The sequence below is a fragment of the Saccostrea cucullata genome, unplaced genomic scaffold (genome assembly GCF_032062105.1).
Source record: "Saccostrea cucullata isolate Sc308-1 unplaced genomic scaffold, CSIRO_AGI_Scuc_v1 ctg4528, whole genome shotgun sequence".
Lineage (NCBI taxonomy): Eukaryota > Metazoa > Mollusca > Bivalvia > Ostreida > Ostreidae > Saccostrea > Saccostrea cuccullata.
In genome coordinates, this window is record NW_026940199.1 from 1,785 (window position 1) to 24,894 (window position 23,110).

The 23,110-nt window shown below is 34.7% G+C and overlaps 2 protein-coding genes and 1 pseudogene across 3 annotated transcripts in view; all 3 read left to right on the plus strand.

The window, feature by feature from the left end:
* Positions 1–3,261: 3,261 nt before the first annotated feature.
* On the plus strand, positions 3,262–5,398 carry LOC134254956 (hematopoietic prostaglandin D synthase-like; annotated as a pseudogene).
* A 6,626-nt stretch (positions 5,399–12,024) lies between these two features.
* Positions 12,025–15,869, plus strand: LOC134254951 (prestin-like). Its single transcript, XM_062737484.1, has 2 exons — positions 12,025–12,089; positions 13,713–15,869. The coding sequence occupies exons 1-2, from the start codon at positions 12,082–12,084 to the stop codon at positions 15,754–15,756; spliced, it is 2,052 nt and encodes a 683-aa protein (XP_062593468.1). The 5' UTR covers positions 12,025–12,081; the 3' UTR covers positions 15,757–15,869.
* Positions 15,870–18,990: 3,121 nt separating this feature from the next.
* The window catches only part of LOC134254954 (glycine N-acyltransferase-like), a 31,642-nt gene continuing 27,522 nt past the window's right edge, over positions 18,991–23,110 (plus strand). Inside the window, exons 1-2 of one of the 2 annotated variants that reach the window (XM_062737489.1) lie at positions 18,991–19,038; positions 20,225–20,370. In XM_062737489.1, coding sequence (XP_062593473.1) covers positions 20,269–20,370 — 102 coding nt within the window. In that variant the 5' untranslated portion in view covers positions 18,991–19,038; positions 20,225–20,268. Of the gene's footprint in view, positions 19,039–20,175; positions 20,371–23,110 lie in introns of those variants that run through there. The other variant, XM_062737488.1, reaches the window with a different exon arrangement.

Here is a 23,110-nt window from a genome sequence, read left to right on the forward strand (position 1 = left end):
AGTCATGAATATGAGAGTTTTTTTCATATTGTAAAGGAAATTACCAATTGCCTACAGCCCAAAAAACGGTAATTAGTATGTTCAGGCCTCTTCTTTAAATGAATATCAAATTTGATATAGGTATCCGGTTTACTTTTCATATGATTTCAAATTGAATGTCATTAATACCCTATTTTCCACATAATTCTGCTAAAGCTGTAAAGTACGGGGAAAAAAAAAGTTGAAATTGATTATGATGTATAATGGAACTAGACCAAAAATTTGTATCAAGTTATTTACTAATTTGACCTTTAAATACTGCAGTTATTTTTACAGGTAACAAAAAAAGGGACATGTAGATAACACCGATTGATTGACATTAATTTCATTTACATGACAAGATTTTCCGGTAGTCATTCAACAGTGCATCCCTGTCTGTGTGTAGACGAACGGCTCTTGGCGTTTCTATACAGGCATTAGTTTTGGGCGGGGGGGTACCCAAAGTTTAATAAAGCATCACTTTACTTATGTAAATGTTATTGAAAGGTTTGTTTTCCCTCCAAATTTTGCCGAAGTGTGGCAAATCCTGGTAATTTGTTAGTGTATTAATAAAAATTTTTTGGAAAAAAATTCACACCCCTCCTAGTGCCAAAAAGGTTTGAGTTAGGTTGATTGTCTAATGTATATGTTGTCAGTTTGTCAACTGTTTGTTTTTATGCCTCTGCTGATAAATGGCATTCACATTGCAATTAATAGAAATCCTCTAAAAAAATTCTTGTTCCATTAAAATTTCAATGTTTTTTTTTTCTTAAAAATTTTTTTTTACATTAATTGGTCATTTGGGGCGTTTTTACTTGAGGTCTTAATTTTCCCAATACCCCGGGAATTTTTAGGTTCCATGCAACATCCGAGATTCAAATAATTTAACTCTATGTTTCATCGCTAGTGGGAATAAGGCGGTTATGTGAGAAAAATTTGTCTGATATATATATCCAATTGTGCTAGCAAAAGTCTTGTTTACTGAGTGGTATTTAATGTAGAGCAAATTTTGAAATTCAATGTTGACTTTTCCCATGTAAACATATGGGACCTTTTTGACACCCAATAAATATTTTTTGTTTATAAATTAACCTTTTTAAAGAATTTCTAAAATTGCAGTTCGACTTTCTTATCACAATTTAAATTTCGAGACCCCTGATTTTTTTTCAATACACATACTAAATCACTCAACTGAAAATGTGAAATACTAAAAATATACAATTTAAGTATTTTGAATGATTCGCCCCTGTGTGCGTTCCCCCCTTGTTGGGGGGAAAAAAAATTGTAAAGCGTAATATATACACATTAGGAGAAAATTTTCATAATCCAGTGTCCTTTTTTAAAGGGCATTAAAGGCTGTCTTAGACCCCCCTTTATGGGTCAGTATATAAAAGTTTACACAAACGATTAAAGTTTTAGATTAAAAAGTAACGGGGAAAACAAGACCATACTGTGACTGGACATAAACTGGAAATAATCATGGTGAAATTAAAACCTACACTACTTTAATTGAAAGGGAGGGGAGAAATCATCCCCTGGTACTTACAGCTGCGGGGGTGGACTTTTAACCACCGGGGAGAACGCGAAGAATGGCCCAAACTCAACCCAATAAGTATTCCCCCCCCCCAAAATACATTTCATTTCTAGCAAAAATATGTTGGAAAATATGTTTTATATATGCAAACCAATTCATAGTTAAGAAAAAAAAAATGATTTTTTAATGTAAGCATCTGTTTTTAGCTATGCCCCGGGTAGATCCTGTTTAAATCGATGGTAAAAAGTACTGTCAGAGTATTGGAATAGTCGATATCCTTGGGAATATGGTAAGTTTTTTTTTTCTCTTCTTTTAAGTGCTCATTTCAGATGCTCATCTTTAGCATAATGATAAATTATACCAAATATATTTGAATTAATAATAAACCATGACCGACATATAGAATACTATAGAAAGCATAGAACTTTACGATATGCATGTGTCCCCTCAATGAAAACGTACCTTTTTTTTTTTTTGTCAAGGAATTTTTGGTAGTTGATAGTGTCCCCAAACTGAAAATGTATGGCTATGCCCCTCCCCCAACTTAAATTGCTTCCTACAGGCCTGTAAACATATGCATAACTTGATCATCTACAATTGTGTTTCGTTTAGAATAACATACCAGGTATCTTTGCCATCTAAAAAAAAATACCTTAGACATGCAGCGACCAACAGTGACACTGCTGGTAATTAAAGCCACCGAAAAAGGCAGATTACGCCATACGTAACCTATTTAGCCATCACTCCAGGTTGTTGTAGTTGGCCTGTGGGACGTACATGTATTTAAACCTCCCTTTGACCTGCTGTGCCATGTCACTCCCTAACGTGTCCCTGCATTATAGACAGGCATTCCTCGGTGTTATGTATGGTCATGGACAACTCGACTATTGCAGAGAAAGCCACGTACATGAAGACAACCAAAAATCCTTCAACAAAACAATGTTCCTGTCCGGCTACATAAAACAATTGTAATGAGTTCTGTAATTTTAACATTTCCTTTCCCTGTAAAATTTCTGCATAACAATATACTAGTATATTACACAATAAAACAGTATAGAATCGGGAAGCTAAAAAATATTACAGTACAACAAAGTAAGGAATAAAATGAGAAGAAAAAAAGATTTGTGTATATATACACGTTTACGTTTATTGAATAATGGTTGAGATATTTTTATCTTGCTAGATATAACTTATATGTATACAAAAACGACTAACCGCCTGACTTTGATAGATACTATCTGATATCACTAACGTGTTTGTAGAATAACATCTAGATAAAATCCTCCCATCAACGAATCAGATAAGTACATGTAGTGACCCACGATCAGTACTCGATAGTTTAAGGAATAAGCTAGCGACCTCCCCTTCTTCCAATTTTTTTCTTAAAGAAATCTTATAAAATGTAGTTGGCAAGAGAAATAATTAACCAGGCAAGATGTAAAGTTTAATGGCTCTCTCCAATATAAATTTATTTCAGGCCTTAGAAAGCAATTTAAGTTTTCGGAGGGGGCGCACAACCATCATACATTTTTAGGTGGATCGAGGGGCACATTCAACGGTTCACCCTATCAACTACCAAACACCCCTTAACAATCAAAAAAGGTCATCAGGCTTTTCTTTATTGAGGGGGACAAGCATATAGTACCTATGTTTTCTAAAGAATTCTACATATCGACAATATGTTTCAGTTTATATTTCTGTCTATGTAGGATTGGCGGGAAAATCCAGCCTTGATCAGTTATTGATTGACCAGGTAGTAGCAACTGTCGATGATTTGTTGACTGAGATGATCAAACCGGTATTCGAACCCGATGAAACAAGAAAGGTAAATATTTGACTTGGGTTTGGCAGTGATACTCAGTGGTTTGCCCCATTTGACTGGATAACCCTCCTTTAGTTTTATTAAGGTAAAGAGGACTCTGTTATTCCTGTTCTAACGTAAATTCGTTTATACAGTTTGATTTATTTGAGAGCAAATCATGCACTATCTACTAGTAATGTACCTACAATGTAAATTGATTATAATCGAAAAATAAGCCATAAAGACATCAAGCTGTCATAGACACTCTTAACCCCCCCCCCCCCCCCCACACACACACCATACATTTAATACAATGTACACAAAAAGGATAACAGAAATTTTGATTTAATTTTTCATAATTTAAAAATCGGAATTTATATGGCACGCCAAATTCACAAAAAATGAGCTAGTCATAGTTTCACAGTCGATAAACTAGGTTTATCGGTTGTAAACTATAGTTTACGGACTGTAAACTATTGTTAACAACGTTAATCTATATTTCACGTCTGTAAACTATAGTTAACGCGATAATCTATGTTTAACAATCGTAAACTATACTTAACACCAAAAACAATCATTTGCGATTGCAAAACATAGATTATCTGATGAATACAGTTTCACGATTGTAAACCATGGTTTACAACTCTTAACTATAGTTAACGATCGTAAATTATAGTTTACAGATGTGAATCTATGTTTATCAACGAAATCTATTGTTAACCGTTTATTACAGACAGATATACTTAGATTAGCATTCGTAAACTTTAGTTAACGTTAAATATAGTTTTACAGATGAAAACTATACTTATCGAATTGTAAACTATAGTTCACGATTTGTAAACTATAGTTTACAGTGGATAAACCTAGTTTATCAATTGTGAAACTATGTTTAGCACGCCAAATTCACAAAAATGAGCTAATCATATGCATAGTTTCACAGTCGATAAACTAGGTTTATCAGTTATAAACTATAGTTTACGGGCTGTTAACTATAGTTAACAACGTTAATCTAATAGTAGTTTTTAACGCGATAATCTATGTTTCACAACCATAAATTGTACTTAACACCAAAAACAATCATTTGTAATCGCAAAACATAGATTATCTGATTAATATAGTTTCACGATTTGTAAACTATGGTTTAAAATTCTTAACTATAGTTAACGATCGTAAATTATAGTTTACAGACGTGAATCTATCTTTATCAACAAAATCTATTGTTAACGTTTTATTACAGACAGATAAACTTAGATCAGCATTCGTAAACTATAGTTAACTACCGTTAAATATAGTTTTACAGATGAAAACTATACTTTACGAATCGTTAACTATAGTTTACGGTTTGTAAACTATAGTTTACAGTCGATAAACCTAGTTTATCAATTGTGAAACTAGGTTTAACTCATTTTTGTGAATTTGGCGTGCCATAGTAATCAGTGTCAATTTCGTAACGGGTAGGCAGGGATGCTCAATCATCCGCGGCACCTGATCCTACCTCTGCTTTTTGCTCTGCTCCAATTTTGTATTATTTAATGGACTTTTGGGCTTGAATGCTGTTCGTTATTTCCAAAGATTTCATACATAAGGTTTTGTCAGTAATTTTATTATAAACTGTGATTTCAGGCTGAAATGTTTAAGAAACTGAAGGAGGAGACCATTCCCCGTGTGATGGGGATTCTCCAGAACTTCCTGGACGGCAATGGCGGCACCTATTTTGTAGGATCACAGGTATCCAGTAGTATTTATATAATTATATATTCTTAAATTTTTATTTCATCGCGATCAAAAATACGAAACACACTTTTTATCTCAAGATGAGCATTTTGTAGAATCATTATATATACATGTATGCACTATGTATAAATTTCTCATTTTGTTATAGCTGAGCTTGGCAGACATTTATTTTATGGACATAGTCTCTCGACTTTTCGATAAACAAGGCGATGTGTTGAAAGATCACCCTTCACTAGCAGCCAACTTGAAAAAGTACACAGTCCCTAAGAAAATTTTAGATTATCGCCAAACGACCTAAAACAGATCTCTAGGAAACAAGGCAGCAATATGTTTATGTAATAATGTGACTTTTTATGAATATGTATTTCTTGTAATAAATGTATTGTTTGAATATCTCTTTCTACTGCTTGTTTTTTTTACTGAAATCTCTGCAGTGGTGTTTGTTCGACAATTGACGATGTACTTTTAAAGAGAAAACCTGTATATTCTTTTTTTAACCACAGAAGGAACGTGATTGAACGTGAGTGCAGTCTGTTAATGCATTCCGTATTGGTTGATCTTACATGTCTGAAAATATTTTAAACAGATGGGAAGAGTTTTTGTGTGTGTGTGTGTGTGGGTACCACATTATTGATAGCATTTTAAACAAATATTAAATAGATTAATTCTCTTCTAGTAAAATAAATAAATTGATTAAAAAAAAAATAATTTTACAACCAAATACAACTTTTGATAATTTGTTTTGTATTTATGTAAAGTACAAACAAAAGTAATTCATTTTATTATTTATTCAAAAGATTTGATCAAATCATTTAGATATTGTTTATTGTTTATATTGCAATGAGCTTGTGAAATATTACAAGCCTTAGCATCAACCATTAAACAGTTCTGACCAAGTATTAAGTTTTTGAAAAGTACGTGAAAGTCGAAAGGTTTGAATGTTGGAACCCAGAGAAATATCCTGTCAAAGAAATATAGCCAGTGAAATAGGAAAGTCATACAATGAACCATTCTAAAGTTATGGTCAAGGTTAAAGTTTTTAAAAGAAGGTCAAAGGGCCAAAACTGTTGATTCCAAGAAAACCTCTTGTCACAAGAAATAAAACCCTAGCACCAACTGATTAAAGCTGTAGGCAAATTTTGCAAAAATGGGTCAAACTCACAGGTTTCAAGATAGAAAATATTTGATCACGATCAAACCCAAAGATAAAAACTTGTCTCAGGAATATCTTGGATATAAATACGCTATCTCTAACTGTTGAAAAGTTATGAAGATTTTTCAAAGGTATATTAAACCCAAAGGTCAGGGTCAAAGGGTTAAATTAATGAGGTCTTGTTTCAAGAAATACACGTGTGAAATATGAAGACCCTGGGACCAACCGTCCATACATAAATGGCCTTCTTTAAATATTTTCAAAAGTAGGTCTAATTCCACAGCGTCAAAAGTGTCGGGACCCAAGGAAAGCTCTTGTTCCATAAAATACACATAAAAACATAAACATAAAAGCCCTATTACTATATACCGGGTAAGCACTAAAATTCAAAAGTTATGACTGAAGTTAAAGTTAATCAAAAAAGGGTCAATTTTAACAGTTTAAGGTGAAGGTAAAATTATTGGTACCTGAGGAAGGTCTTGTCACAAGAAATGCATCTGTGAAATATGAAAGCGTTTTAAACCTCATCGTCGGAAACTTTACCACGATATGTAAAGACGAGATCACGGTGGGTTTCCGACTATGTTTAAACTTATATTGCGTATCTGAGCTAAAACAAAAAAATAAAAATGCAAGATTAACTGTAGATTTACCGCAATCGCATCATCTCGGGTCTTTCCGTCAGACTTTTCCGCTAGTCGGAAAGGCCCGAGAAGTTGCGATTGGATTTACCGTACATAATATTTGTTATTAACGTTCAAATTAAAACTTTTCTTCCGATTTTGAAATATAGTATCGGAAAGCTAAGTTCGAACTAGTCTATTTTAGGTAATAGCATTACATTGAATAAAGTTGAACTTAGCGAGAGAGAGGTCTTCATGCTATTTAATTTTTGTAACCAGATCGCTAAAAGCTAACAAGATGGCGTCTTCCATGAAAATACATTCGAATATTTGTTATTAACTTGTAATGCAGACAAAGGTATTTTATTATAAAACCAGATAAAATTAAAGGCGCACTTTTCACCGATTTTGAAAGAATACCCCGCGTTAGCATCTATAGTTAATCAGCTAAGTTCGAAAATCCATCGTTTTCCCAGTAACTCTCGCTCTTGAAATTACAAAAATTAAATAGGAATCAGACCAGACTCTCGCTCGGACTAAGTTCGAACTCACAATCTTCCGATCACGGACTGAGCTACCATGATGGAACTAGAATTCAGGAAAAGTAGGACTATGGATCTTCATAAACAAACATTCCAAGGTAATTGTAGTGAAGGTACAGGTTTGCAAAACCTAGTTCCATCTAGCTCAGTCCGTGATCGGAAGTTATTGAGTTTGAACTCAGCTCGCGACTTACCCTAGTTTAAATCAAAGTACTGAAAGTACTCATGGGAGTTGAACATTGTAATCTGAAAGATCTCACAGGAAGTAGAGGAACATTTTCATGCTTTCAGATTCAAGTCAGCTAGAACTGATTTGTTAGAGATACAACACGAAACATTAAAAATAATTTCAATTGAATTTGAATAGCGAAGGTCGTGGGGCTGATTTTAAATTAGCTGCGGAACTGTAGCTCTCCGAAAAAAATATTTTGATAGACCGGAGAGCTACGTGCCGCCAATTGAAAAAACTGTATATATTTATTGCGCACAAAAAGTGCGCTGTTTATACGATTTTATTTTTCCATGTTTTTGAACTATCATATCAAAATATTACTACATGTAACATGTTCTAAAATATTCCTTCACTTTTTCCACAACAAAACATTCCTTATAATTGTTGTTAATAGCCCATCTGGCCTTGAAATTGAGATCATCTAAAATGTCGTCTATTTATGCTGCAGTTTTGGTTTGCAAGATAATTTGGTCTAACGCACTTCGTGCAAATGTCAAATATAAGAGAACTTCATAGAGGAGGAAGGAATTTTTACAAATCTGTCTTTTTCACGTTTGAGGTAAGAATTAGAAAGGTTTAATCCAGAAATAAGCTCAACTTTTCGTGCGCAATAAATGTACAGTTTTTACAATGGGTGGCACTATAGCTCTCCGGTCTGTCAAAATATTTTTTTCGGAGAGCTAACATTTCTGCAGCTACATTTAGATACAGGTCAATTAGTGCAGATTTGATAGAGATACAACACCAAGCATTAGAAATAAGTTCAATTTACTTAGCACCGTTTTTGAAAGTGTGTGTGGGAAGGGGGGGGGGGGGAGGCAGAGAAAAAACAATTCAACTTACCGGATAAAGATTTGACAACAATTTGACCAAACCAAACAAACGCCCCCAACACTTTTTTGAATGTGTACAAGATATTTGGTCCCAAACAAATAAATACTCTTTATATTCGATGTTACCATCACCAGACACTAGATTGTCATTTTTCTTCCTCTGATTAAAACAAGCATTTGCTATTCTCTTTTGGGTATGAATGGTTCTTTTCGGACACAATAATTAATTTTCATAGAATTCTGTGCTCATCTTTTTTATCAAATATATTCTATCTTTATAACTTAATCATTAAGTTTTTTATTCCATAATTTCATTTCAAGTAATTTTTGTATAGAAGTAAGTATGTCTGAATACTTTACATTTTGTTTGTTTTACGTTCGATATTTGCCACTCATATTAAAACACTGAAACTTGATGGAGCTAGCTTTTTGTAATGGAGCGTAGTGGAGTCAAGCCGAGGATTGCCAATTGAAAAATGACAGAAAACTGGGACTTTTTTTTCCATTCGGAAATCAAATTTATGTGTAATTTCTCAGAGAGAGATGAATAGAATATACTGAATAGTGACTGACAAAGTACTCTGAATATTCTAAATATTAAATTTTTGACCGGGCAGGGAAAGGGGGGTGAATACAAGCAAAATTTAAGCAATGCACTTTTCTCACTTGCGAAAAAGGAGGCCATGGTATTAATTTTGCATGCAGAGTGCATTCTGCATTGGCCGACACAGATTACGATGTCAAGCTGATAACCGTCTGTGGTAGTACACTGGCAGAATAAAGATAAAGCCGGAATGTAGTTACTGTGGAATTTATGAAATTTAGGTTAATTTAGAAAAATGAGATGGACTGTTTTTATTGCGGACGTTTCTGCGAGTTTATATCTATTAGACTGGTACGAGTTTATATTGAATATCACAGGGAAGTAAATTGGTTGACACAGAAGCACCACGGCGGCCGCTATATAATTTATTGTAAAATTACTGCGCTAGAAATCGCGTGACGACCAAGGGAGATTGAACCAAGTATATCTTTTTAAAAATATAGGTGAGCTAGCGCCGTAGAAATTTTTAAACACAGAAAGGAAGGTCCGTTATCAAGTGATTTATTTTGCTGAATTCTTTAATTTTTATCGAGGCTGGAGTGTGATAAAGTTATGTGAAGTGTATTTTATAGACACATAGGTAAAGAAACGGGTGAGAGAGAGAGAGAGAGAGAGAGAGAGAGAGAGAGAGAGAGAGAGAGAGTGTGTGTGTGTGTGTGTGTGTGAAGTTTTTGTGTTGAACTATTGGAGTTTTTACGCAACGGAACATTTATGACTTTTACTGGAGAGGGGAGACTCTATATAATATGGCGAAGATGCCGATTAAGGCATTGTATGATCTGGTTTAAGAATAGAATTTCGTGGCAATGTAGCAAAGAAAATACAGGGGAGTAAAAAAGAATATAGAAATGACTCAAAGTGCATGTTGTATAAAGAAATCCAGAGAGTTCCGAATGTGAAGTAGCTTGGTCATTTGGGTCATCTTTGTCAAGAACTGTTAGGTTTTAAAAAGCCATGCACATCAGAATTTTTTTTATGAATAATGGATTTATTCGTTATTTTTAGTGTAAATTCTTGTTTCTGGAATCGTAAGATTGGCTGAATTGACCAATCAGAAATAAGAGTCTATCTTTGGTTGTGCTTAGACGTAAAAAAAACCTCCCTTGTCTTTGTTTAGAACAATCAGATAAAGACTCGGGCTTTTCCGTCAAAAAAGGGGAAATTTTAATTGCAATTATGCGGTTATCTTTAAACTGTAAGCTACACAATAAATAAACATAGTTATTTAATGATACAACGAAATTGTTATCGTACGGTCTATCTATAGTAATTTTCACAGTTTGGTTTTCCCAGAATGCACGACCATGAAGCTGAGCATGCGTATTCAAGGAATTTGGACTAACGTAGTTGCTAGCGCTCGAGAGCGCTAGCAAATGGTTCAACTCCCAAAAATCAGGTAGCAACTGTTTCTTCGCCTATCACTCGGCACTTTGAAGTGAAAGTTTCGATTCCCTTGGATGAAACATAAAAAAAAAAACCGATAAAACCCCATTCCTAAATGGCTCTAAGTACGAAGTTAGGGTGCAAATTTAAAGTCCTTCCGAGGCGTGTAATGACGTCTCCATATTAGTTGATATTAGGCTGATAAAACCCCATTCCTAAATGGCTCTAAGTACGAAGTTAGGGTGCAGATTTAAAGTCCTTCCGAGGCGTGTAATGACGTCACTATATTAGTGAAAAATTCTCGAATGGGACGTAAAACAGCAATCAATAAAGCAAATCCTGGTCCCTCATGTCGCATGCAGTAGGTGGTCAAGGTTTTATAATCATATGTTTTACCAAACCCCTTTCTTTAATCCTCACTAAGATATTAAAGTAGTGAAGGAGAAACTTCAAGAGTAATGTGCAAGTGGCGTTAATCAGCTGCGGACTTTAAAAAACATACAATTTGGAACATTTGAAATTTAACCAAAATCAACAACATAAAAACTTAGGACTTTTCAACTTGATATACAACTATTTCACATGATGAATTAAAGCCCAGGCTTTTTGCATCATTGACAGCTGCTTTTTTAAAATAAAAATGGAACTTGTAAATTTACTCATTAGTCATTTGCATTTCTTTGTTAAAAACAATATGATTGTATACAAAAGTACTCTGAAGTTGATGTTAGAAAGATGCTCGAGTTTCTGATTGACAATATCTATATGGTTTTTGGAGACCAGGTCTACCAACAATATGTTGGAATTCCAATGGGTACGAATTGCGCCCCGTTATTAGCAGACCTATTTATGTACATGTATTTATACTAAGTAGAATTTGTTCAGAGCATTTGCTGTTGCCTTCAACTTCACATTTAGATATAACGACGACCTACTTATGCAACAATATATATACCATATATATATATATATCTCAGTAGATTCGATACGGAAAAGCATGTTCTACGTATGAACAATTTTCAAAAAAGGAGGTAAGTTATTGACAAACAAGATGATGAAACAAGAATATCAGCAGTCTAGTTTAAAGTTATCGTTTTGTAAGTTCTATGATCGATTCAATGACATTGTTAAATGCTGACTAATGTTTTTTATACTGATTTTTATGCAATTATTTACAAACTGAATTGTCCACGGATTTTTTCCAACCTGACAAGGAGCACACGACGGGTGTGACGGGTCGGCAGGGGATGTTCACTTCTCCATGGCACCTGATCGGAGTGATCCCACCTCTGATGTTTAGAGGTCCGTGTTTGTTTTGCTCCTCTTTTGGAATGTTTAATGGACTGTTGAGCTTGAATACTGTTCATTATCTCCACATTTTTATTATATATGTTATCACTTGAAACAGAATAACGTTCTAAAGTAACACACATGAAGTGAAACATGTCATTTTTTTGTGTCTTGTAGTCTTGAAATTACCACATATCGATAATAAAATTGACAATTTAAAAAAGACAGTGCTATGTCTCCATACTAAATCACAGAGGACTTTTTTCTAGCACCAGAGTGTGTTCTATTTTTTTTTTTTAAACCGGTGATATAACTTAAGAAGTGGCCTATAATTATGACAACGTAAGTATTGATTATCACTGTTTTGTTAATTTTTGATATATTTTTTTACATTGTGATAAGAAATATCAGATAAGGAGAAACTTTTAGGATTATGTATTTTATTTATTTTTTCCCAAGCTGTTACCATGTCAGACATCTGTGCTAAAAATTAACGAAGACCAGAGAATCCTTTTTTTCTAGAGAGTGTTAATGGTAGATTTTTCATATTTTATTTGAAAATATAGACATTTAATGTACAATGGAATTGATTTCTACAAGTGTAACGGGAGAGGAGAAAATGCAGCGGACCAGACCGGGATTCGAACCCGGGCCCCCTGAAAATCCGGTCAGGTGCTCTACCAACTGAGCTATCTGGCCACCGGCGATCGAACCCGGCTGACCGTCACACAAGAAATGGACCGTCGCAACTCAACTCGCAGTATGTGCAATGTTAAATACTGAATAGTGACTGACAAAGTACTCAGAATATTCAAAATATTGAATTTCTGACCGTGGCAGGGAAAGGGGTGGGGGTGAATACACGCAAAACTAGAGCTAGAAATTTTCTCACGAAAATGAGGTTCTGGTATTACTTTTGCAGAGTGCATTCTGCATTGGCTGACACAGATTACGATGTCAAACTGATAACCTTTTGTGGTGGTAGTTATCAAACTATTCAGAAAAAATGGTAAGACTGGCAGGATAAAGATAAAGCCATAATGCAGTTACTGTGGAATTTGTCTTTTATCTGCAAAAACATTAACATTGCCCATAACTTTTGTTTGGTTCGAGCTACAAGTATAGCTTTAATATTTCAAATTTGTATTCCTTGTGGTAAGGAATTTTTTGGTACCAACATATTTGAACTTGGAGTTAAAATAAAAATAAATTACAAAACTGAAACTTGGTCATACTTTTTTAAAAAGTGAGTGCTGAGCTCTCTTACTTCACATAAGTATTCACTGTACCTTGACATTTCCTTGTGTGTAAGGATATTTGATCAATTGATCTTGACCATAGAGTTTAATGACCCTTTTTTTAAAAACCTTAACCTTGGCTAATACTTTTGAACAGTTAGCACTAGGGCGTTTGTATTTCACAGTCCTATGTATTCCTTGTGACAAAACATTTCTATAATTTTGACCTTGAAATTTGACCTATATTTGAAGTAAAAGTTTAAGAATCTTAGTTTTGCCAAAACTGTCATGCGATAGCAGTTTTTTACTCACACATCTTGATTGACTTAACTATATCAATCATTCACCATTAAACTAATAAAATCAAGATGTGTTTGTGAAACACTGATGTCCCCGTGTGGCATGCAGCTTCTGACGAGGGTTGAATTTTCTCAAATGCATGTCAAACTCCAAAGGTCAAGGTCAAAATTGTTGGTACCAAAAGGAATGTACCTGTGAAATATGAAAAACATAGCCTCATCCACTCAAAAATTATGAGCAAGGTTATAGATTTTAAATAGACAGACAGACGAGCGGACAGGGCAGAAAACTATATACCGTAACCCCCGAATCTTCGATTGCGGGGGGGGGGGGGATAAAAATTGTTTCTAGAATTTAATGTAAATGACAGTTAATTATTTGTTGTTTTAATGTTGCAATATAGTCATTGCGTAAGATTTTTTTTCAGACTCACTGATCTTCAAAACCATGAACTGGAAAAATATCCACCTGACGGAGACTTTTCTGAACATCTAACTCTGGTCCGGATTCCGAAAACCCAAGCCGAGTTGGAAGATCTTACGGAGAACCAAAAAGACGGGAATATCCAAGCACCCTCATGGTTTACCTATAAATCCGTGTTGGCGTATATATACTCTCTGTTTCCCATTGTAAGTGTACTGCGTCATTACAAAATCAAAGAATACCTCTTGAAAGATGCAGTCAGTGGTCTATCGACAGCGTGTTTGCATTTTCCACAAGGAATGGCTTTCGGTATATTATCATCTCTAGCCCCAAAGTATGGACTTTATACGTCATTCTTTCCGGTTGTTCTTTATGTAATATTCGGAACCTGTCCGTTTGTGTCTTTCGGAACAAACGCCGTCATCTCGTTATTCACTGCAAATCTCATACAAGATCAGGTGACTACACCGGAATCGAGTGGAGGTACTAACAGTTCTAACAACACCGATGGACAAATAGATGAGGAGGAGTTCGTGGAAATGAAGGCGGCCATTGCTGCTGGTTCCTCGTTTATAGTGGGGGTGCTTCTTCTTGTTTTGGGATTACTAAGACTTGGATTCATTGCATCATACATGTCATCTCCTTTTGTTGGAGCCTTTACAACCACTGCTGCTATCCACATCATGAGCAGCCAGGTTCCGAAGAGCCTCGGAGTTCGAATACCTTCTGTTTCAGGTCCCGGTAAGATTGTGATAATGTACATCGAAATCTTCAAGAACATCACGTCGGCAAATGTTGGATCCATTGTAACATCCATTGTATGCATAATTATTTTGATATTTGTGAAAGATTTCATCAATGAAAAGTTCAAAACGAAAATGTTTATGCCCGTTCCAATAGACCTTATTCTTGTCATTTTGGGCAGTGTCGTGTCCTATTTTGGCGAATTACATTCTCAGTTCAGTATTCCAGTGGTCGGCAATATTCCACCGGGTGTGCCAGCCCCCACCCTTCCAGACCTGAGAAGTGGCATAATAGGAAACTCTGTCGTTATTGCTATCATCATATTTGTTCTGACCATATCAATGACCAAAGTCTGTGAATCCAAGAACGCCATCAACGCTGATCAGGAGCTGGTGGCGTATGGAATGTCGAACTTTGGCAGTTCCTTCTTTCGTTGTTTTCCCTCATGCGTGGCGCCACCGCGTACCATCTTACTAAAATCTATGGACGCGAAAACTACCATGAATGGCATTTTTTCTGCCCTGGTGATTTTGCTTATTTTGCTATTTCTGGGAGAATATTTCCAGTATTTACCGTTAGCTGTGCTGTCTATAATGGTCATCATGGCGGTCAAGAACCTCCTCCTTCAGTTTCGCGATTTACCCCGGTTATGGAGGATCAACAAATATGACTTTACTGTTTGGACCGCCACCTTAGCTACAGGGGTGCTTATTGACTTTCCCTATGCTTTGTATTGCGGTGTGGGACTGAGTGTTCTTCTGGTAGTATTTCAAAGTCAGAGAGGTAAAAAAGGACTAATTGGAAAACTGCAAAATGAAGACTTGTACGTTGGAGAAACAAACTTCACAGTTTTACCGCGTGGTGTAAAGGTCTTTAAGATGGAATCGTCACTTTACTTTGCAACATCTGAATCCTTTCGTGAAAGTTTGTACCGTGTAGCCTGGGACCCTAGAACGCTTAAACCTCACGATTCAAACAACGAAGTCAGCCTCTCCGTGGAATCCATTCCTACCAAGGAGAACGATAAAACGAAAGTAGAGAAGACATGCAGCGAGGAGAGGCTGGTTATCATTGACTGCTCTTCCTTTAACTACGTAGACGTCAATGGGATATCCGCCCTCTCTCTCGTTGTCAGGGAGTACCGCTATGTCGGGATAAAGGTGCTCTTGACTAGATGTACAGAGAGTTTTCTGTCCGTTATGAGGAGGTCAGAGTTGATAGAGACGGTGGGAGAAGAAAACGTTTTTCCGGATATCGTGGATGCAGTAGCACTCAATATTTCAGATGATTCTACTCGTCTTTAGAGCATCGGCAAATTTTAAATGAAAATCAAACAATTTTAATTATTTCCATATGACACACATATACCCTGGTAATTCATACAATGTATAATTTAGAATTTATTTTTTTATTGAAGTATTAAGTTAGTGATATGTATACATGTACATGTATCAAAAATCAAATTGATTAATACCACCTACTCCAATTTTTTGATTTAAAGATGCTTTCAATTAATTTGTTACTTTTTCAACCTTTCCCCAGGGAAAACCTTACATTAGATAATCATATTATTGATTTTATAGAAAAAGATTTATAAAGTAAAAATGAACTCAACTTAAAATTTGTGCAAAATCTTATACGTGAAAAGAAGAAAACACTTGCTGTGGCCTTCAGCTCGACATTTAGATATATCGACGACGTATTGTCAATTAATGGTAATTTCCATTCCTACGTCGATATGATATATCCTGGAGAGCTTGAGATAAAAGATACCACAGAGTCTGACACATCTGTTTCATACATGGATATTTTACTTGAAAGGGACGTTAATGGTAATCTAACAACCAAGCTATATGATAAACGTGATGAGCTTTAACTTTTCTATCGTCAATTTCCATTACTTATGCAGCAATATACCTTCATCACCTGCATACGGAGTTTATATATCTCAGTTGATTCGATACGCAAGAGCATGTATAAGTACGAACAATTTCTAAAACGAGGTAGATTATCGACAAGCAAGTTTATGAAACAAGAATATCAGCAGTCTCGTTTAAAGTCATCATTTCGTAAGTTCTATGGTCGATACAACGACCTTGACAGCAAATACAATTTATCATTAAGTCATATGCTGACTGACGTTTTTCATACTAATTGTTAGTCCATTATTTGTACATTGAATTGACGAATTTTTTCCGTTATTTCCCGATCATGACAAGGAGCACAAGGCTGGTGTGACCGGTCAGCAGGTGATGCTCACTCCTCCATGGCACCTGATCCCACCTCTGATGTTTCGGAGGTCCTGTGTTTGCTCTGCTCCTAATTTGTATTGTTTTATGGACTTTAATATTGAATACTGTTCGTTATCTCTCAACTAGAATAGAAATCAAATAGGGACCAGCCCTTCAAGTACTTAATGGGGCCGTTTTGCAACAATTGAATGGTTGTATATTGTTTAGAAAACGATTCTGAACATCTTTTAGCAATACTGCTTATCAAAATGTGTTTCTCTTTGGAGGTATAAAGAAAAAAAGATTAAGCATTTTGACCCCTTACGGCCCCAAATTACGCAACATATGATCATAATTTTACAAGATATTGTTGCAGATTGTCAAGTCAAACATTTTTGCTTCAGCAATGTATTGTAAAAAATTGTTCATTAAAGAGGGATGGATAAACGACTTTTGGCCCTTCTGAGACCCTTAATTGAGGGGTCAGCCCCACTTTTTTTATATTACATAAAAGCTCTACATTCTGCACATCTTCGCTTCAGTATTTTCTAACAAATTATGAACAGGTCAGAAGATATGAAACAAAAGGTGTCAAATTTTGTGAGATGTTTCTGAGATGTTTTTCGAGTCCTACCGAGCTCCGGCGCCTTTTGCGCTAGAAAGATTTGGATCAGAACATCCTTAATACCTCGAGATAGAAAGTGACGCCATCATCGAAAAAAAATTATTTTCCGAATAAATAGCAAAAGGGCTTGCCATAAATATGCTTACTTTCGTTTTCCTGAATCTTAAACTTTTAGCAGTTGATCAACGAAGCTGCCATCATTATTGTTATTTCAAACAAGGGATTTATAGCATTTTTGTCTACACGGTACTATTATTCTGGGTATTACATACTCAGTCTTTTTTCTTATAACTCATAATATGGCAAGTCCTTTTGCTATTTATTCGGAAAATAAAATTCATCTTCAAATTACAGAGATATCTCTCATTTAAGAGAGATATCTCTTAGAAAATAGATATATCTCCCAACTTAAAGAAATATCTCTCATTTTTAAGAGTTATCTCTATGAGAAAGAACTATCTCTTAAACTTAAAGAGATATTTCTAATACTCAGAAACATATCTCTTTCACTCAGTGAGATATCTCTTTTTGTAAGAGATATCTCTTCCACTTAAACAGATATCTCTTTCTACTTGAGAGATATCTTTTTCGTGAAAAGAGATATCTCTCAAGGTTAAAGAGATATTTCTTTCACTCAGAGAGATATCTCTTTTACTTTGGGAAATATTTTTCAAAGACAAAGAGATATCTCTCAAAGTAAAAGAGATATCTCTCTTAGTTTATCTTAAGAGATATCTCTCAAAGTAAAAGAGATATCTTTCAAAAGTGTCTAAAAGAGATATCGCTCAAGCAAAAAGTGACATCTTTTTATTGCAAAGAGATATCTCTCTTCATTATTTTTATTTAAATTGCGTTTTTAACGACTTCTCCTTTTACCGGAAGTAAGCTTTTTATTCACGGAAGTACATTAAAGTATAGTATATTTCGACATATTCCTGATATTCTACATTATAGCTTGACTAAACTTGAGACGTAATTCAGTGTTGTTTTGACTTCATTTTTGTAATTCACGTGACCCCGTCTATTAGTTTACTGTCAGAGCCCTCAAAAAGGAAGCCGTGGTGATAACACATGAATTAAATCTACGCTTTATGAAAGAGTGCAGAAATTATTTTGATCAAAAAATAAACATTCTGTATCAAACAGAAGAAAGTGATATAAACTTTTTTAAATCAAATTCATGAAGCATTTTGTAAACGTATAACTCAATATTAATTGTAAAACGCACTAGTAAACAAAGTACTCTCCTGCGTAGTATTACGACTGCGTACGCATCATCCATTGTTTACTTCCGGAAAAATATTAATTCAGACCAGGTGAAATTTTGACAGTTCAAAAAGGTTTCTAGACTTATCAATTATTGAAATTTCTACTTCAAATTAAATAAAAACCGCAAATTTATATTCTTAAAGAGATATATTATTCACAGTTTTGTTTTTAGTCTGTTAATTTAAAAAAATTTATCAAAACTCGTTAAAAAATCACATTTGTAAAATCTAGAGAAATTGTTTGACGGTTGACCCCGTCTTTCAGTACTGAGTACTTTGATTCTAATTTGATTCCCGATCCCGCGGTTGGTTTATTCCATAAATGGACTAGTCCAATAATAATAAACAACGCAGACCAGTCATTGTCTCAAGATGCATGATCTATTATGCGTCTCTTTCAGATGCATACAATAAATAAGAAACAAGTGCAAATCTGGGATTTTTATTTCCACAAAGGCCTAAGTATTGAATTTACTTATTTCGTTCTCTTTTAAAATGTTGATAATGCGGCATGATTTGGTAACAGATTTTACAATGATGCTCGAAATCAAAATCGAAGGGCAGATCACTCCACTTGCAGACCCCCCCCCCCCCCCCCCCCCCGTATGCAGTGTAGAGATGATTCTTCTAAAAGTTAAATAAAATCAAGATTTCATTTACACAAGGTTCTCAAAATATAAAGAAGGAAACATTTTAAACCCACAGTATTTCTCAAAAGGTTTATCACTCCTCATGCAGATATTGAGATTAAAGAGGCTGGGGGGTGGGCCATTTTTAGACTATTTCAATCTCCTTTAAAAGGAGAGCTCCATATAAAGATATACAAAAATGATCAAATTTTAAAACTAAAATGTATGAATTTTTTCTTTGTCAAATGATAGTTGACAGCTAAAGATACCGTATCTAAAAAGTTAAGTTAAATCTGGTGGCTAATTTGGGATTAATTTGAGACCCACCAGCCTCCTTAAGTCAGGCAAGCTTTTTAAAAAGCTGTTACTTGTAATATAATAAAAGGAAATGACCTTGTCACTAAAAAGATAGTCTCGGTCAACCAGAGTGCTGTTCCGTAAACTCCGACCAGCAGAGAGTAAAGGGGGTTTGTAACCGTCAGAGGGCGCTATCTTGTTTTCATTTTGACGATCCTTTTTGAAAACAAATGTTATATGTTTATTCTTCTGGATTGTGACTTTATATTAATAAATTGTTATCTTTAATTTGGGACACCAAACGCGAAATCACAATAACAACAGAAGGAATGTGTATTACGCAGGTAGGGCTACACTACTTTCACTTTTGCTGTCGATAGCATATTTGCAAGACATTATTAAACACACTTACATATAACTGGTGGGCATTACTGTTAACAATTCCTCTCTAACAGCTTTAACTTTTAGACATATATAACTTTTACATCTTTAACTTATTTTTCTGCCGATTTATCATGTATTTGTTTAAATAATGTAGGTGTGTTCTTTTCAGCCAATCAAAAACTTTACCAGAATTTCGGTAAGCCTAGTTTTGGCGTTAAAAACGATATCACCTATCTTTACCAGATACCTCTGGCTGGTCGGAGATTTACGGAGACCTTTCTTTGAACGAGACTACTAAAAAGAAAGTATGCTTTCAAAAGTCAAAATGAATTTTCCAGCTTTGAATCGGTTAAAAATCCGAAGGGTGAATGATTTCTACAAAATGTGCAAACGCAGAAAGAATACATTCGAGCAAGAACTTGATTCTTCCAACTACGGATATTTGGAGGAAAGGTTGCAACAAGAGTTGCCTTATTCTCTCAAGGTAGGTAGCCTGGTACGAGTGTGGGGGTTCGGATTACTTAAATTTGGCAATTCTAGATGATCTGTTTAGATTTCTCTGTTGAAAATATAAAAATATTTACTGTGCAGTGTTTGGACCACTGGTTTTTCTCGATTAAGACATTTATTCAGATTGTCCACTGCAAAAATGAACCCATGATAGATTCTTAAATGATATATATCAATTGTGTTATTAAGGTCTTCCGCTCAGGCGGAAGACCTTCTACTGATTCTGATGGTTAAGATTATTAAGGTCTTGCTCAGGCGGAAGACCTTCTACTGATTCTGATGGTTAAGATTATTCCCTATTATTCTTTTTTTTTTTTTCCTAGACGCCAACTTTGAGACCTCGTAACTCGCTCATTTCTGAACGGATTTTGCTCAAATTTTCAGAGTTTTTGGACGTTACAAAACTCAATTAAAATGTTTTCATACATTTCAAAAATTCCCTTCCGCTTTTGAGTTATTTCCCTTTAAGTGAAAATTTGGTACTGTTTGTTTCCAGACAAAGGCTCAGAAATGACAAAAGCTGGAGCATAATGTCTACTGCATTTAAATACTAGAAGAATTGAAGTTGTGCCTATCGGTTTTTCTTTTTCGATTTCTGCGCTCCAAACGGTGCTAGATAGGGGTCAAAAATGAGAATGCCTAAAAGCGCCAAATTTTACATATATTTCCTTGTGTATCTTTTAAACTAAAAATAATTTGTTAAGACATATTTCACAAATATTGTGCATAATTTTAAGATCTATCATTTGACATCATTAAAAAGGGGCTGGCCCCTCAAATTAGGGGTCAAGGGAGCATGAAAGTTTTTGCATTATAACTCAAAAACGGTAAATATTTCGATATGGTTATCGATTTGAAATGGGTCTTTAACATCTTATTGATCTCATGAAAACGTTATTTTGTTCGAATCTTGTGTTATTGAATGAGCAGCAAACTTTATGTACAGGTAACTGATTAATTTTATACAGCAAGTGAAGAATTCTTTATGCGTACGCGTTTAACACGTATAACTGAAATAAACTGGATAAGAATAATATACTTAACTAAACTGAATGTTAAACTTTGTTGAAATAAAGTTTTTAACGTATTCTCTAGCTGGATGTCATACAGATTATTCAGAGACAACTTTCTCCTTGTATTTAGTTTGAATTACAAGACGGGAGATAGGAAAAATACTTATCATCTCTCATTCGATTGATACTCAATGTTGCATTATTTATTAAAAAAAAAATCAAGCTTAAAATAATTCACTGTCATTTTATTCATGCATCGTGAATTTTCGTCGGACCTTGACTGCTTTGTTTACAGTTGTGCAACCTGTTTATCGATCGCGCATGCATTGACCTATATACATTCCGGAGGTCAACATTACCGCTCTTTGATTTTTACGCGAGTCCCAGAGTTATCTAAAACGATGCTAGTCATCGATTTACTCAGTTTAAAATCAAGAATTTGTTATTTGCGTAAATCGTAAGAATATTTCTAGACACAAATATAAAGGTTTCCTTGAACATGTACGAGTATTTAAAGATAAAATGTCTGATTCTATTCTTTGACGAATGAATAAGAGGCGCTGCGATTTTGCTCAGGTACAGATGATTTCTCTGGACGAGTCCATCGGTTACACTGAAAGGTGACGCAGGATGACCTATCGATAACTCTGCCAATTTTGATAGTGATTGTAATTGCACATGTACATAAATTAATGTTTGAATTCTACCCTTGTGAAGTCCATTATAGTTTCGTTATTTAAAGAATCGGGGATATCACAACTGCAACTTAATTGTTTTTAATTGAACGGATGATTCTATATTATTGGAAAGGTACACATTTTTTAGGCGCCGTCGTCTCCCTCTCAACTTTGAAGTAATTGCAATCGTTATATGTATACGGGCCTATATCAAGTTATTCTAATTGTTGCTTAATTTATTTCAGAAAAAATTGCGATGTTGTTTAAATTAGCAATTACAAATAAACATGACAAATGCACACAGTAAATTGTAAGTGGAAGTGACGTTTTCGATTCTCATGAAAATCGAAAATAAAATTAAGTAACTTTGAGTTTTGCATAATTTGCTACATAACTTATCATTGTATTTTTCCGAATAATATGCTCATAAATTTCTTTTATTTCCTCAAATAAAAAGCTAGAATATCACAATGACACGATTTTATGTGCATGTACATGATATTAACTAAACTACATGCTGTTTTACACAGAAGAGCACCCAACATGAGATTTAAGAATACGAGAAAAAAAAAGTATAATTAGAAATTCTTCTAACAAATGCAAAATTTCTTCCTGTAATTTCATACAAATATTCCAAGCCTTTCTTTCGTGTTTATTGGACTAAAAGAGATTAAATTATTAAATTTCCTCTCATTGCGATACGTAACCCCCTGAAATGATACAATGCTTTCCTTCAGAGTCGAGAATGGCAGGTCAGGGCTGGTGTTGAAATCCATGTTTACTCCATAACCTTTTAATATTAACCAAAAATCATACGCGATATTGTTTTTAATTCGCAGGTTGTCAAATAAATTTAAGAAAAGGTCGGCAGAGATGAGTATGCCTCACTAAACTTTTTTATTCATAAACTTTTTAATTTCTAGAGTGTACAATCGAGCATCGAAGTGTGTACATGTACTACATGTACTAGTTTTTTTTTTTTTGGGGGGGGGGGGGGGTACCAGTTTTCGCTGCATTTGATTTC